At 43.2% G+C, this 15,488-nt stretch overlaps 1 protein-coding gene across 1 annotated transcript in view; it reads left to right on the top strand.

Moving 5' to 3' along the window:
* The window catches only part of ARHGEF26 (Rho guanine nucleotide exchange factor 26), a 133,479-nt gene that overhangs the window by 111,166 nt on the left and 6,825 nt on the right, over positions 1-15,488 (top strand). The window contains exon 12 of the mRNA XM_017346853.3: positions 6,626-6,835. Within this exon, the coding sequence (XP_017202342.2) occupies positions 6,626-6,835 (210 nt within the window). The remainder of the gene's footprint in view (positions 1-6,625; positions 6,836-15,488) is intronic.

Genomic DNA, 15,488 nt, shown 5'->3' with positions numbered 1-15,488 from the left:
TTCTCCATCCTTGCTACTCCCCCAAAGACCTTGTTAGTATTTCCTTTGGGAGTATCTTAGAATTGCATATTAAGGGTGGGTGTGTGGTACAGTGGTTAAGACACCGCTTTGGATAATTTCATCCCATATCAGAGTGTGGTTCACATCTTCTACTTCTCATCCAACTTCTCGCTAATGTATATCCTGGCAGGAAGCAGAAGATGGCTCAAGTACTTGGGTCTCTGCCATCCATGTGGGAGGCCTGGATTGAGCTCGAGGCTCATGAGTTTGGCCTGGCCCAGGGGAGTATACCAGATAGGTGTCTGCCTATCTCTGTCTTTCAAATAAAATGCAAATAAATGAGTTATATATTAACTTAGGAAGGAAGAAATGATATCTTTATCATTTTAAGCTTTCCTATCTATTAATTCAGGCCCTTTTGGAAAGTGTTGTAAGGTTATCTTCATCTAGAAAAAAGCCTATTAAATTTAATCCTAAATATTTTTATGGATTTTGTGTCTATTATAAATATGATTACTTCTTCCATTATATTTCCTAACTGGGTGTTAATCATGTATGTAAAAGCCATTTTTTGTGTGTGTTTTTACACGACCATTTTGCAAAATTCTCTCTTACTTTGTAGTGTATCTTCAGTGATGCTATCAGCAAATAGCTGTTAGTAGGGCAGGAAAGATGTTCCATTATTTAGTAGTCACTTCAGCCACATCCTTGGGCATCCCAGAGAGCTCTAGGGATGCTGACATTCACATATATCCTTTTTATGATTTATATATATGTATTTTTTTTGTTACTGGTGAAATAGTTCAAAAGTGAAGACTCTAATCTGCCTGTCATCCAAATTTAACAGAAAATAACTTCTTGCCATCTAAATGTTAGGTCTCTCGTTTTTATTTATATTTATTTGAGAGGAGGAAAAAACAAAGAGAGCTCTCTTCTTCTGGTTCATTCTCTCTCTCTCTTTTTAAAGATTTGTTTATTTATTTGAAAGTCAGGGTTTCACAGAGAGAGGAGAGGCAGAGAGAGAGAGAGGTCCTTCATCTGCCGGTTCACTCCCCAATTGGCCGCAACAGCCGGAACTGCCCCGATCAGGAGCCAGGAACTTCCTCCAGGTTGCCCCCATGGGTGCAGGGGCCCAAGGACTTGGGCCATCTTCCACTGCCTTCCCAGGCCATAGCAGAGAGCTGGATTGGAGGTGGAGCAGCCGGAACTCAAACCGATGCCCACATGGAATGCTGACACTTCAGGCGGTGACTTTACCCACTATGCCAGAGCACCAGCCGCATGGTTCACTCTCTAAATGCCAAAAAGAGCTCCCTGGCTGGAACTCAATCCAGGTCTCCTGCATGGGTGACAAGAATCTAATCACTTGAGGCATTGCTGCTGCTTCCCTGGGTGTGCATTAACAGAAATCTAAAGTCAGCAGCTGGAGCTGGGTATCGAATCCAAGCACGCTGGTGTGGGACAGGGACATCTTAACTGGTTTCATAACTCTGAGGCCAAATGTCCACTGCTAGATTTCTGCTTTTTAGATAAAGAATACACAAAATACTGCAGATGACCCAAATTTCCTTCCTTCTTCTCAGAGTGACTCCTATGCTGGAGTTGGCTCATTATTCCTATGCTCATTCCTGCATATGTATATGCAAGTCTTTTAAAGATAAATGAATGTCTTATGGAATTTTTAAGTGTTTTCCTGATATGAAAGAAAAAATATGTGCCCAATATTAGAAATTTCAACATTTCTAGAAATTATGGGCTAGAAAAACTGTTTCATAATAATTTTTATGTAAGCCACTATTCACAGAATGATGTATGGTTTTTCTGCCCATGATGTGGGCTTGCGTAAAGTAGAACCAAACATTATTAGAGCTGCTTGATGTTAAATAATATCTTCAGAGAGAAAAATAACTGAGATGCATGTTAACCGTCATATCCTGTTCTCTACTGAGAATTCTTCATTGTGTTGAAAAAGGAAAGAAAAAAAAATCACAACAAAGGTTACTAGGACTTTAAGTGTGTTCCATCAGGGAGACCCATGATTGTTTACACCATGGAGCAAGACTTCTATAGATTTGGTTTGATTGCTGCACCTGATAGGAGCCGCTGCTTGCACACAGCAGACAGCCTTGATGAGCAGCTGGTAAGCTTGGAGCACATATAAGACAATCAAAGGAAGTCTCCATATAAACTTCTCCATGCAAGGAAAGGTGGTTTTTCCATTTGCCTTTTTCTGAGCAGTTTAACTTCCTAATTACATGATCCAAATTGTTTCAGAGACTATGTAAACCATATGTTTGTTAGATGATGGAGACAAACGTGGGGAAGTCTGATTAATATCAGCTTCCCTAGGAAAGAGGTTGCTTTCCCAGCCAGGTTAGCGTGCCCTGTCCTTACTGGATGAGGGTGAGCGTGGAGGGGAGGGAAGTGGGCTGTAAATAGCTCATTAGGGCTATCTTCTCCCCACCGCTTCTCAAGCACACATTTTAACACAGTGTTGGGCTTCTGAGTCAGGATGAGAGAGATGGTTGAATGCTGGCCGGCATTAGAAGAATGAGTCTCATTCAGTTTTTAGCAGATTCATATGGGGAAACAGTCATGGTTATTTTGAACCTTCATGAGATAGTGTTTGAGAGTCTGTGTGGGAGAGAAAAGGCACAAGAGTTAGAGAGAGTGAGCTAATTTTCAGGTTTTGTTCCTTTGGGTTTGAATGGTAGCTTACAGGGATAAATAATCAATTTACCTCACTACTGTTAAATGGAATCAAGTTTTTTATATATATATATATATACACACATACAAATATATAACTATGTATAGTATATATATCTATATACACAAATATATAACTATATATATAACTATATATAATATGTGTGTATGTGTGTGTATATATATATATACACACACACACACACACATACATATATTCCGTAAAAGAGTAGGGAAGGGATTCTAAACAGCTACATGGTTCATTTCGTGGTGCAAAAGTGTGCTGGCCTAGATAAAATAATGATATCTTATGATAGAAAATAAATCACCTAAAAAACAAACAGGCCAATGTGTTCACTGCATCATATTTTAGTTGCAGACAGTGGGCACAGTTCCTTGATCAAATGACATGGCTCCACAGATGTGTGGGAATAGAAACCTGAGGGGAATGCACATGAGCACCGTGGCCACAGTTGATCATCGAAACTGGACTTGGGAGAGGACAGCAGCCACACACTGAGTCCGATGACTGCCCTAGCCCTTCATCAGTGGCATCGTAGTAATAAACTACTCCTTTGTCTTTGATTACCACAAAGGACAAAGATGCAAAACAAGGATGAAATATACTCCCTAGTGTTGTTTGTATTTAAGGAAACACAGGGGGAAATTGTGAACTCTGAAAATTAAGAGAGGCAAGAAAAAGACTTACCTAGTTTATCCATATTAGTTTATTAAAGTTTCCTGTGAACTCTTTCTCTTGAATTGAATTGGGAATGACTTCATAGGTAAAGCCACATTATGCTGAAGACTCTTAGGAACTGGAGTCATCTTGGATATGACTTTTCTTTTAAAGATTTATTTATTTTATTTGAAAGGCATAGTTACAGAGAAACAGGGAGAGACAGAGACTGAGAAAGACATCTTCCATATTCAGGTTCACTCCCCAGATGGCCCTATCACTCAGGCCTGGGCCAGGCCAAAGCCAGGAGCTTCATCCAGGTTTCCATATGGGTGGCAGGGGCCCGCAGACTTGGGCCAGCTTCTGCTGCTTTCTCAGGCCATCAGCAGGGAGCTGGAACGGAAGTGGAGCAGCTGCGCCCATGTATGGTGCTGGTACTACAGGCAGCAGCTTCACCCACTGAGCCACAGCGCCAGCCCCAGATGACTTTATAGCATATGCATTTCTTTGGAAATACCTATGGTACCTATGCAGTGTACCTAAACACCCATGTTCACAGTATTAGATTACTTAGATTTCTCAGTCTGCTGCAGAATTATAAGTAACAGCTATCCTTGACTAACAGGTCATCTCTTTTGACCTGTTAATTAAGAGTAATTAGGAGGTATAGAGAGGACCGTCACATGGAAGCCTGAATCTTCTTTTTCTCTTGTTCTTGTTATTGAGGTTATGCTTTTTATTTTATTTTCTTTTTACATTTTTATTGTTTGTTTTTATCCGGAGTCTTGGGCTGTTAGTTGAATTTCTGAGACATCTATTCAACCTTATCAACTTTTTTTTACTGTGCTAAAAATGACTTCTTTGTTTCTAGTAAACGTGGTCTCTTTAAAGCATAACCATTTTTGTTTATGAAGTGTATTATCCTGCTTCCTCTTTGTATAAACTCCATGTGCTCTTTGATAAGTCTCATTTTGGATATGAGAAGTAGTTTATATATCCTGGGTGTGGATGTGCTAGTCTGTGGACAGTTTCAGGAAAGGTTTGTAAATTATCTTGTCCTGTGAATTTTCAGGTAATACAGATTATTACCCTAGAAACAAGTGAAGGTGACTTTTTTGCTGTTAGCTGTGTTTGTTGTTTTGTGATGGTAGAATCTGTGAAAATAAATTTCAGAAAGGAGAATTACAAAAGAGTGACTGACAGGCAGATTTCCAGCCTGGAATAAAAGAAATAGCAGGAAATCTTGAACAAAGTAGCTGGTTCTGAAATCCTAGTTAGGTATGACTGGGCATAAGGATTTTTCTATCCCCTTAGCTCCCCTGAGCCCATACATTTGAATTTATTGTTAAATAAGTTAAGTAGTTATTTGATTCCTAGAATATGTTAGAATTTATTACATACCCAATCAATCTATTCAACAATTATTTATTAAGCTCTGCCATGTTTAGCTGCAAGGGTACAGACATGGAAAATAGAGGGATAGCTGTATCTAACCAGGTTTGGGATTTGCCAGTCAGGTATAGCCCAAAAGTTGAGCATGTATGCCAGGAGTGATTAGAGCTAAACACCAAGAAATCCAAGCTGGGCACTTTAGTGTGTGTGAAGCAGAGGACATGATTCATAAGGATAGAGGAAAAGGCAGGGTCAATGACTGCAGGAACTAGTAGGCTACATAATTGTTGGGGTTGGCATTTAGAGGACTTGGTTTGTAAAGTGGGATGCAGGTTAGGAAGACGTATGGTTGTCACTGGGATTAGAGAGAGTTCTAGCTGATGGCAGTGACAAGATGTAGAGGATGATCGTGAATGGGATTACTGATAGAGGGCAGAGAAAAAGATCATTAGAGACTGAGAAGCCAGGGTGATGGAAGGAGCTCCACATAGAAGGAAACAGTGTTGGGGGTTGGCATTGTGGCGTAGTGGGTAAAACCACTGCCTGCAGTGCCTGCATCCCATATGGGTGCCAGTTCTGATCCAGCTCCCTGCCAATGGCCTGGTAAAGCAATGGAAGATGGCCCAAGTGCTTGGGCCTCTACACTCACGTGGGAGACCCAAATGAAGCTTCTGGCTCCTGGCTTCAGCCTGGCCCATACGGTCATCAGGAAAGTGAACCAATGGATAGAAAGTCTCTCTCCCTCCTCCTCCTTCTCTCTCTCTCTCTCTCTCTCTCTCACTCTCACTCTCACTCTCACTCTGACTTTCAAATTAATTAAAAAAAAAAAAAAAAGAAAACTTGAAAACAAAAAACAAAAAACCCGAAACAGTGCTGGAGAGATGGTGAGCCAGCAGCTACACTCATGAAAGGATGAGGAGTGGTCCAGGGGCTCTGTGGATGATTGTGATTGTGAGACAGGCTTATGGCTTGAGAGTCAAAGATAGGTCTTTTGGGCATGAGGAAGTGATCACTGTCAAGAGGCCAGAATGAAAAGCAAGCAGGCAGAGAGCTGTTGCCCTCCAGGAAGAGCCAAGTTCCTGTTAGAAGGAATGTTATTGGATGGTGAGGTTAAAGGAGGGTTCAGCAAAGAGGCTGAGGATTTAGATGACGTTACTGGATTCTCTAAGGAAATGCATTGCTCGCGGACGCATTGGAAGAGGTCAGGAACCAGCTGAGGCCAGGTGAGACGTGTTCACCAAGCTATGGGGCTGAGGGTCCTGGGGCATGAAGGGTGCTGGGGGTCCTAGGATAAACAGGGAGAGAGAATATGATGGGATTAGTCCTGGAGGTTTCTGAAACAACTGCAGCTGTTGGGTGAGTGTGGGAGAGGAAAGGTTGGGCCTTCTTCCCTTTTATGCTTGGTCCTCTGGGGCAGAGAGTGAGGCCTTGATACCCAGGGCATTGGTGGGCCTGGAGCTTCCTCTTCATTCTCTGGGTGGAGAGGTGGAACCGGGGAGGTGTACACCTGCCTGTTCAAGCACTTCCAGGATGCATGCAAGTCTTACTTGTAACAGCAGTTCCAAAGTGATGCATCACGAACCAGAGAGGGTTTTGTATTTTTTAAAATATGCTTTCGTACCTGAGATGCAGTTCCCATATGTTAAAAACATAAACATAGTAATTAACTGGTTTAATTGGTATAGAATACATTAATTCCTAATCAGTAGATTCCAATTCATATTTTAAAGTCATTCTATCCTGCTCCTTTCCTTCCCCTTTCACCTTCTCCCTGAAAATTAGTTGAAACTGACAGTGTCACAGTCTTATGTGTAATTGACAAGTTCTTTTCCTTTTCTATTTCAGTGAAGAAAGTTACAACGTCAACGATTATTCCTTAAGAGATCAGCTGTTGGTGGAATCTTGTGACAATGAAGAGCTTAATTCTTCTCCAGGAAAGAACAGTTCCACAATGCTGTACTCAAGACAGAGCTCTGCCAGTCACCTCTTCACTCTCACTGTCCTTAGCAACCATGCCGGTGAGAAAGTGGAAATGCTGCTAGGGGCTGAGACACAGTAAGTATCTGCAGGAGAAAAAAGGTTTCAGAGTATCTGACGTCTGTCTCCTTCACCCAACTGCCTCTGGTGTAGATGCCCTAAGAACAGCAGCTACTGTTTATTGCTGTCCAGTAACATGCACGGTGTCTGGGTGCTTCAACCAAGTGTTGTTCATTTCACTGGGAGTTTCTCAGTACCACAAGAAATGGATGTTGTTATTTCTGTCCCTGTACACATTGTGTTTGGTGTGGTTTGTAGAGTGATTTAAATTTCTTTTTCTTATGATTAAAAAAAAATGAAATCCACCAGCCTTAAGGAATATGACTCAACTGGTAGTTTGACTCATCTGAAGTCATGTCTCAATCGCCTATTTTCAACCAGAAACAGAAAACCCAGTGATTTCTGCCATGAGAAATTCAGTTTGAGGAAACATACTCATAAATTCTCTTTCCAATCTTGACTTTTTACAGAGGCAAACCAGGCATCCTGTTTGTTCTGGTAGCTTCACCAGCAGTTACAGTACAGTCATTTCCCACACTGGGTGAGAGGAAGAGGGTTTAATTTTGAAGCCACTCTAGGAATTTGATCCATTGAGAGGTGATGGATTTACCTGTTTGAGAACTGACATTGTGGGGAGGTATTATGTTGAGCCAGAGGGTGGGGCAGTGGGTGGAAAGGAGAAGCTCCTAAATTTCTTGTCATCTCAGAGTTCCTCCATATATCTCTCTGCATGTCTGTGAGATGCCCGGCATGGCACACATCCAAGGCCAGGGCTGAGGGAAGGCGTGTCTTCAACTCAGAGTTGTTTAAACGCTTTGGCTAGTGAAGACAGACCTAAACCTCCTTTGTTTGGGAAAACCTCTCTTCAAAAATGGAATGTATGGGGCCAGCATTATGGTGCAGCAGGTTAGGCTGCTGCCTGTGATGCCAGCATCCTGTATCAGAGTGCTGGTTCAAGTCTTGGCTGCTCCACTTCTGATCCAACTTCCTGCTAATGTACCTGGGAAGGTAGTAGATGATGGCCTAAGAATGTGGGCCACTGCCATGCATGTGGGAGACCAGGATGGAGTTCCTGGCTTCTGGCTTTGGCCTGACCTACACCAGACTGTTGTGGCCATTTGGGGAGTGAAATAGCAGATGGAAGGTCTCAGTATCTGTCTTTCTCTGTGTCTCTTGTTTGCTCTTTTGCTCTACATTTCAAATAAATAAATCAACCTTTTAAAAATGGAATTTACTATGTCTGAGCTTTGGATGTTCTGTGAACTTAAGGAAGAGAAAATCTTAAATACTTTGGAGATCAGTCCTTGTCCAAATGCCCTAGAGAAGTCTCAGAAATGGTGGAAGTGTTGTTGGTTTTTGCCTCGTGTCTTCCTTTGCTCACTGTTTCCAAGAATTGTTTGTTTTTTATTCAGGCCTTGCCAACACATCAGCAGAGCTTTTCCTGACTGTCTCATTCATTACTGATGTGATCTTGACAATTTGTTTCTTAGGTTCTTCAAAGGAGTGAACTTCCATGTCCACTGCTTCCTATACCAAGGCTAGATTTCTTCTTAGGATGCTCTGTAGCCATCGTTCAACCCCCTTGCCTTTTGATCTTACTGTGGACTGAATGGGTGCTCATTTCCTCAATCAGACATGTTGTTAGATTATTCAGTTATGTCACCTGTAAAACCATAGTATGATTCATATTTGTAGGTCTCTAATAGCAAGAGAAATTCCAGAAGGGCCAGGGGAGCAGAGGTCTCTGTGGTACAAAAGGAGAGACTCTCATTGTCCTTGATCACCCATCCCTGCCTTCAGTTACAGTTGAGAAGTAAACAAATGGACATTGCTTATGCGACGTAAAGCAGTATTGATGTTGAAATAAAAAAAAAAATTCTCTTTAATAGCCTAGCAATTGGCTGTTTACTCTGTTTGGAAATATGCAGGTCAACTCTGGGCTACCTGGTATTGAGCATTCAGAGTTTTGGTCTGTGTACAGTATCTTCTACGTCTAAGATTTGTGAATGTTTAGATTAGTGTATGTGTTTTAAGTTCTCTTTTGCTTTATTTGGCTGATATAGTCCATCATCAGTCTGGTTGGGAAAACAAGATTTTCACTGCCACTGTGGACTGGAGAAAATGCAGAGCTTTAGACCAGCCATATGTAGCCTTTAGTCACTTTTTCCTTGACCTGAAAAAAATGGGGTTCACACCTATGCATTTACTTTCTTTCAAAAAAAGTGTTGCCAGCAGAGTATATTCCTGGGAATATTTGAAATATAAAATGAGTCATGGGAGGGGTGCAGCTGTTTGGCACAAGAACAATTCAACTTCCTAAGAGTGAAATTGTGGAAGAACAGATCAATGGCTTTGATTACATAAGGAATGCAGAAATGCTTGCCCAGAGGAAATGGGGCAGACACTTAGTGAGCATCTGGGATGTGCCAGGCCCTGAGCCAGCTGCAGAATGTCAAGAAGAGACCCAGGGTGTTTCTAGGGAAGGAGAATTTCGGAGCTGAGGGAAGTGTATAGGTGAGGTGACCATGCATCTTGGCTTTTCAGAATCAGTAATTGAAGTTTATATCTGTTGTCCTAACAAAATTATGAGTGGCACCTTTTTCAAAATTCACACAATAGGTGGTTATCCCAACTATGTATTAATACATAATTTTAATATTTTGAAGTATCTAATGTTATGAATTATTATAAATTTAATATTATGAAGTATTATAAATATATATATGAATATAAACATGTAGTCCAACTCCCTCATTATTTCCCTGTTGGGAAATAAGACTCACAAAGGCAAGGTGATTGGCCCTGAATCATACAGGAAGTGAGTTATGGCCACAACTGGAGGGAGAACCTGCCATCCTGACAGTCCATGGTCTTTCTAGTAACCACTTCTGATGTTACAGAGAAGCTGCCTGCCCATAGACAGTTCCAACTCTGCCTTGTTCCTTTTTTTTTTTTTTTTTTTTTTTGCTTTCAAACTTTTATTTAATGAATATAAATTTCCAAAGTACAGCTTATGGATTACAATGGCTTCCCCCCCATAACGTCCCTCCCACCCACAACCCTCCCCTTTCCCACTCCCTCTCCCCTTCCATTCACATCAAGATTCATTTTCAATTCTCTTTATATACAGAAGATCAGTTTAGCATACATTAAGTAAAGATTTCAACAGTTTGCTCCCACACAGAAACATAAAGTGAAAAAAATACTGTTTGAGTACTAGTTATAGCATTAAATCTCAATGTACAGCACACTAAGGACAGAGATCCTACATGAGGAGTAAGTGCACAGTGACTCCTGTTGTTGACTTAACAAATTGACACTCTTGTTTATGGCATCAGTAATCACCCTAGGCTCTTGTCATGAGCTGCCAAGGCTATGGAAGCCCCCTGAGTTCACTGACTCTGATCATATTTAGACAAGGCCATGGTCAAAGTGGAAGTTCTCTCCTCCCTTCAGAGAAAGGTACCTCCTTCTTTGATGACCCGTTCTTTCCACTGGGATCTCACTCGCGGAGATCTTTCATTTAGATTTTTTTTTTTTTTTCCCCAGAGTGTCTTGGCTTTCCATGCCTGAAAAACTCTCATGGGCTTTTCAGACGGATCCGCATGCCTTAAGGGCTGATTCTGAGGCCAGAGTGCCGTTTAGGACATCTGCCATTCTATGGGTCTGCTGTGTATCTCACTTCACTTCCCATGTTGGATCATTCTCTCCCTTTTTTATTCTATCAGCTGGTATTTGCAGACACTATTTTTGTTTATGTGATCCCTTTGGTTCTTAGTCCTATCATTACGATCAATTGTGAACAGAAATTGATCACTGGGACTAGTGAGATGGCATTGGTACATGCCACCTTGATGGGATTGAATTGGAATCCCCCTTGTTGAGATTGCCTTATCAGCCTCCTAGCTCTGTGCTCCCTTAATTTGCCTCCAGCCCTGTAACTCCCTCTTCTTTTCTCTTCAGAAATGCAGCCAGTCTGAATCCCGGCTGTTTTTCCTAACACGCAGGATTCTGTAAATAGAGCCATTGAAAATGTTTTGAGTTATTTAGTCTGGAGATCTGTTGTCACTTTCGATGCCTGTTCCTCCTGTGCAGAAGTCTGCTGCACCTTTCCCCGTGTGGCCGTTCCAACAGCTCTTTCCTAGGGCAGCCCTGTCACTTACCTTTTTGTGGGGAGCAACCCGGACTGGACTGAGTTACTGGAATTAAGACTTATTCTATGCATCTGCTCTCCCACAATATGGCGCTGGGAGAGAAGAAAACAGCTTCTACACAGCTGCCTCCAGTTCAGCCAATAAGCTGTAGGACTTGCTCCTGATTGGAGGAGAGCAGCGTACTCGGCGTGTGGGCAGCCGAGTTGGGATTGGTAGAGGAGGACTATAAAGGAGGAGAGAGACGGCATGCACCGGGAACATCTAAGGGGAACATCTAAGGGAACACCTGTGCAGCCCCCGAGAGAGCCGGCCGGCGGTGTGCCGCTCCCCTGTGGAAGTGGGGAATGTGGCCAGGGGGAACTGCCCTTCCACGGAGGTGGAAGGGACAGTAGCCAACCCGGGAAGAACCAGCAGCAAACCCGGGGAGGGCCGAGCAGACAAAAGAACAGCGCAGGGTCCTGTGTCGTTCCTCCACGAAGAGGGGGAGCGACACCTTTTGAACCGCCCCCCCCCCCCATAGGCTCCTGGCCTTTCTCCTCTTCCCTCAGTCCTACACTAGTCCCCATTCTTAGTGCTATTGTTTTCTTTTGTTGCTTTGTACAAAACAGATTACCAAAATTGATAGAATTAGCTTTTCTGTAGCTAAGACAAAGTAGGATACGCATGTAGGCAAATGCTCCTTCCTATCAGTCTCTATTCACAGCTCTTTTAGTTGGTGTGGGCTCAGCTTTCCCCAAATTCCATTTTTGTTTTCAACTTTTGCTATTAAGGATGTGGTTGAACTTTTTATAGAATGTGCATCCAAGCCGTGTTTACTGTTTTGTATCTCTTTGTCGGTTATAAATCTTAAGTCATTGTGTTGCTAATGAGACAATAGTCTGTGAAAAATCCAAAAGCTTATGCTTTATAGAAGGACAAAAGGAGAATGTTTTACCACTGTCATTTCTTTTTCCCTCGGGGCCTTTCAAGAGGAATGTGGGAGCCAGAGAGCCCCTTTGTCTGCCTTCATTGAAATGAAGCACAGACAGCTGCTGCTGGCACAGGCGACTGGGCAAGTGCGTCCTGGGCTTTCTGCATTTGCAGTAGAATTCCGGATGTCATTTGGGTCCAGTGTCTGTGGTGAGGAGCAGGGTGTGGGACACGTTCAGTGATGAACGCAAGCTTTCTTCACGCCTCGTAACCAGCTATAGGATATGGTCACCTTAAACCACAGTCAAAGAAAAATCCTTCTTAAACTGTTTCTCACAAAGAGGACTAGAAGCCTAATGAATATGGTTGGTGCTGTCAGCCCTCCAGACATCCAGTTCTGGGCTCCTGATAAAGGGGCATTGTTTGCAGGGAGTCTCTGCGCTCTTCCTGTTTCAGTTAATGATTTAATTAACAACAGGAAGTAAATGGGATGGAATGAAATTATAAATTGTAGCTCTGATATAATCAGATACTTAGCATCCTTTAAGAAAAGCCACAATGTAGAGACGTTTACATGGAGAAATGTATTTATTTCAAATCACAGTATTTTTTTCTTTGTTGAGTCTAGAATATGAATCCAATAAAAATCTTACATTTATCTTCTGTCTCCCAAAGTACTTGGTCTTTTGTAGTCCCCATCACCAACCTAAATCAGACTGAAGGGAGCCCATCATGGTGTGGGTCTTTGATCAGTGAGAAAACTGATAATTGACCCAATCAGGTCAATTAAGGATTCCAGCATGGAGTTTATTCTCATCAGCTACTTGGTATGGTAAAGAAGAAATAATGAACTTAACGATACAGCTCTTTTTAGTGGGTTAGGACTATTATTTTTGCTGTGATTAGAATTTTTAAATTAGGTAAATTGAGCTGATTCTCAGTTCTATAAGGCTTTGTTTTACGGTATTGGCAGTGACAAAGTTTTACCCTGTGGATTTTCTTTCATGGGTCACTTAGTTCAGCTAATCCAGTTGAATTGAGTGTGTGAAGGAATGAAAAATACAACCATTTTGAAAATCTTACACCTAAACAAGTCTCAGAGGACTTATTTTTTCTTCTGAAGTCATAAGTTTAGAATTGTGTGAAGGAACCACAGGTAAATTTGTAGGCTGTCAGAAGGAGCAAAAGGTGTCTGGAAACTAGCACTTGAGGAGCGATAGTCGAGTTAAAGAGCCGGGGAGGTCTCTTCCTGTCTGGAGAAATTGTGAGAATCCCCTTGGGGCTGGGGCTGGGGCTGGGTACTGTGCAGCCCTCGGCCCAGCCTCTGTGTTGTTTCAGAGCCTTCTGTCCCCTTCTCAGCACAGATCCACCTTTTCTAGCACATCGAAGTTACACGTTGCCATGTCTTTGGCCTTTATGCAATGAAGTTTACATCTACTGTGCTTGTTAATTGTATGAGGGGCAGGGCCAAGTGCTACAAAGCTAATTCTGGAGTGGGGAACTGTGGAGACATCACTGTATGATACTCAGAGAAAATTGAGAGGTTTGGAAGGACTGCCTTTACTCATATTGAAGTTGGAAGACTTGCCCCTCAGCTTAGTCTTTGCCTCCCTGGGTCAGACATGCTTTAAGTGCACTGCCTTTGTCTGCACGTGGCGTACTTTACTGGGGTTTGTGTGTGTTTGTTTTCTTCTCTGCTTCTTAATGCTGAGGGCTGTGAACATGAAGAAGGGACCCCATTTTATACAGCCTGCACCCCCAAGCTAGCACAGGACCTATGCCAAGGCAAGTACTCAGTAATGTCTGCCGAAAGAAGCAGTGGTCCCCTGAACGTTGGAAGGTGATAGGCGGCTCATCCCAACTTGCTGCGTTTCTTACTCCATCGCTTTTTTGGGCATGAGGACAAGTCTGAACTGGGTGTGTGGTAGACTGTGAGTTGATCTGGATTCTTTTCTAGAGGAGAAAAGATACCCATGAGTGAGCCCTGGGCTTTGTATCTGAATGTAATGATGGGTGTGTCTCTGGCTTTTCTTACAACAAGCAAGTCTCCTCCCTGCCTCAGAAATGCCATGCCCCTGCCTCCTGATGGGAGAGAACTGCTTGGCAGGGCTCTTGGAATCCCTGGGGGGAAGTCATGCGGTTTTAACAGCATCTAAGAGGGGGTGGGACAGACTCAACTGAAACTGAGCGGCTCCTTTGAGGGAGGGCAACAAGGAGTGTCTTGTTCTGCCCTCTGGAGTCCCTGTGAGCAGCCACCGTGTCTAAGGGATGCCATTTGCATCCAGGCAGCATGCCACGGGAGGGAAAGGTTGCATCTGGACTGCTGGAAACTGACGGCAGCACGAGGCCACTACTGAACCGGCCACTCGGTGCCAGAGATGGGCTTTGCCTGGAAAGTCAGATGTGTGCGAGCTGCTTCCCTGGCCCCTGCTGCTCTGCGCTCTGGGAAGGCAGCTGAATGGGCCTGCTAATGAAGCAGCGGTGCATCCAGGACATGTCTAACCTGTTTGGGTATGGTAGAGAGAACACAGTGGATCATTTTAGCATTCTCTATGGAAGTAGTTCTCTCCCTGAGGTAGTTGGTTTTCATTTGGCTCTATACTTTGGAAATTCCAGTTGAACCTGAGTAAAATGTAGATCTTATCCCAACAAAGAGAGGATACCAAAGATGTAAGTGTTTCCTTGGAGGTCTTTTTAGAGAGAGACAGAAAGGTCTTCCTTTTTCCGTTGATTCACCCCCCAAGTGGCCGCTATGGCCAGCGCGCTGCGCTGATCCGAAGCCAGGAGCCAGTTGCTTCCTCCTGGTCTCCCATGTGGGTGCAGGGCCCAAGGACCTGGGCCATCCTCCTTGGAGGTCATTTTAAAGGAAGTTGTGCCTTGCTTGTTCTTCATCAAATCACTGTGAACCCTCTATTAAAGAGAGGCAGTGTTTGCAAAAGAAAGATGGTGTCATCGGTTTCTGTGTGAGGTGCATGTTTTTCTCTTTGATACATCGGCTTGACCAGGGCTCCATCTTGCTGTACTGTGGTGAACAGGTCTGTCTTCCATCACATAGCAGTTTCCACCTTCCCTGCCTTCCCACATGATTCTTTTTTTTTAAGATTGATGTGTTTATTTGAAGGTCACAGCCACAGAGAGAGAGCAGAGACAGAAATTTTCCACCTGCTGGTTCGCTCCCCAGATGGCTACAACAGCCAGGGCTGAGCCAGACTGAAGCCAGGAGCTTCTTCTGGGACTCCCATGTGGGTGCAGGGCCCAAGGACTTGGGGCATCTTCCACTGCTTTCCTAGGTGCATTAGCAGGGAGCTGGATTGGAAGTGGACTCAAACTGGAGGAGGCCTTATGGAATGCTGGCACAGCACATGGCCCCAATGATTTTTAAGCCCCTGCTAGGGATCACTACCTCCTCGATCCCAGACTGCCTAGAAGCAGGTGTTGAACACTCCAGACTGACTTCATCTTCTCAAAAAGTGGAAATAATAATGGTAATATTTGTTTTGCAATGTTGTAAAGATTAGGTGGTATTTGCAAATTAACACCATACGCAGTATTTCATGATAGTTTTTAGAACAACACAGAATTCCTGGCCTCCCAGAGTTTATGGTCTG

The sequence above is a fragment of the Oryctolagus cuniculus genome, chromosome 4 (assembly GCF_964237555.1).
Source record: "Oryctolagus cuniculus chromosome 4, mOryCun1.1, whole genome shotgun sequence".
In the NCBI taxonomy this organism is placed as follows: domain Eukaryota; kingdom Metazoa; phylum Chordata; class Mammalia; order Lagomorpha; family Leporidae; genus Oryctolagus; species Oryctolagus cuniculus.
This window is presented reverse-complemented; position numbering and strand designations above follow the sequence as displayed.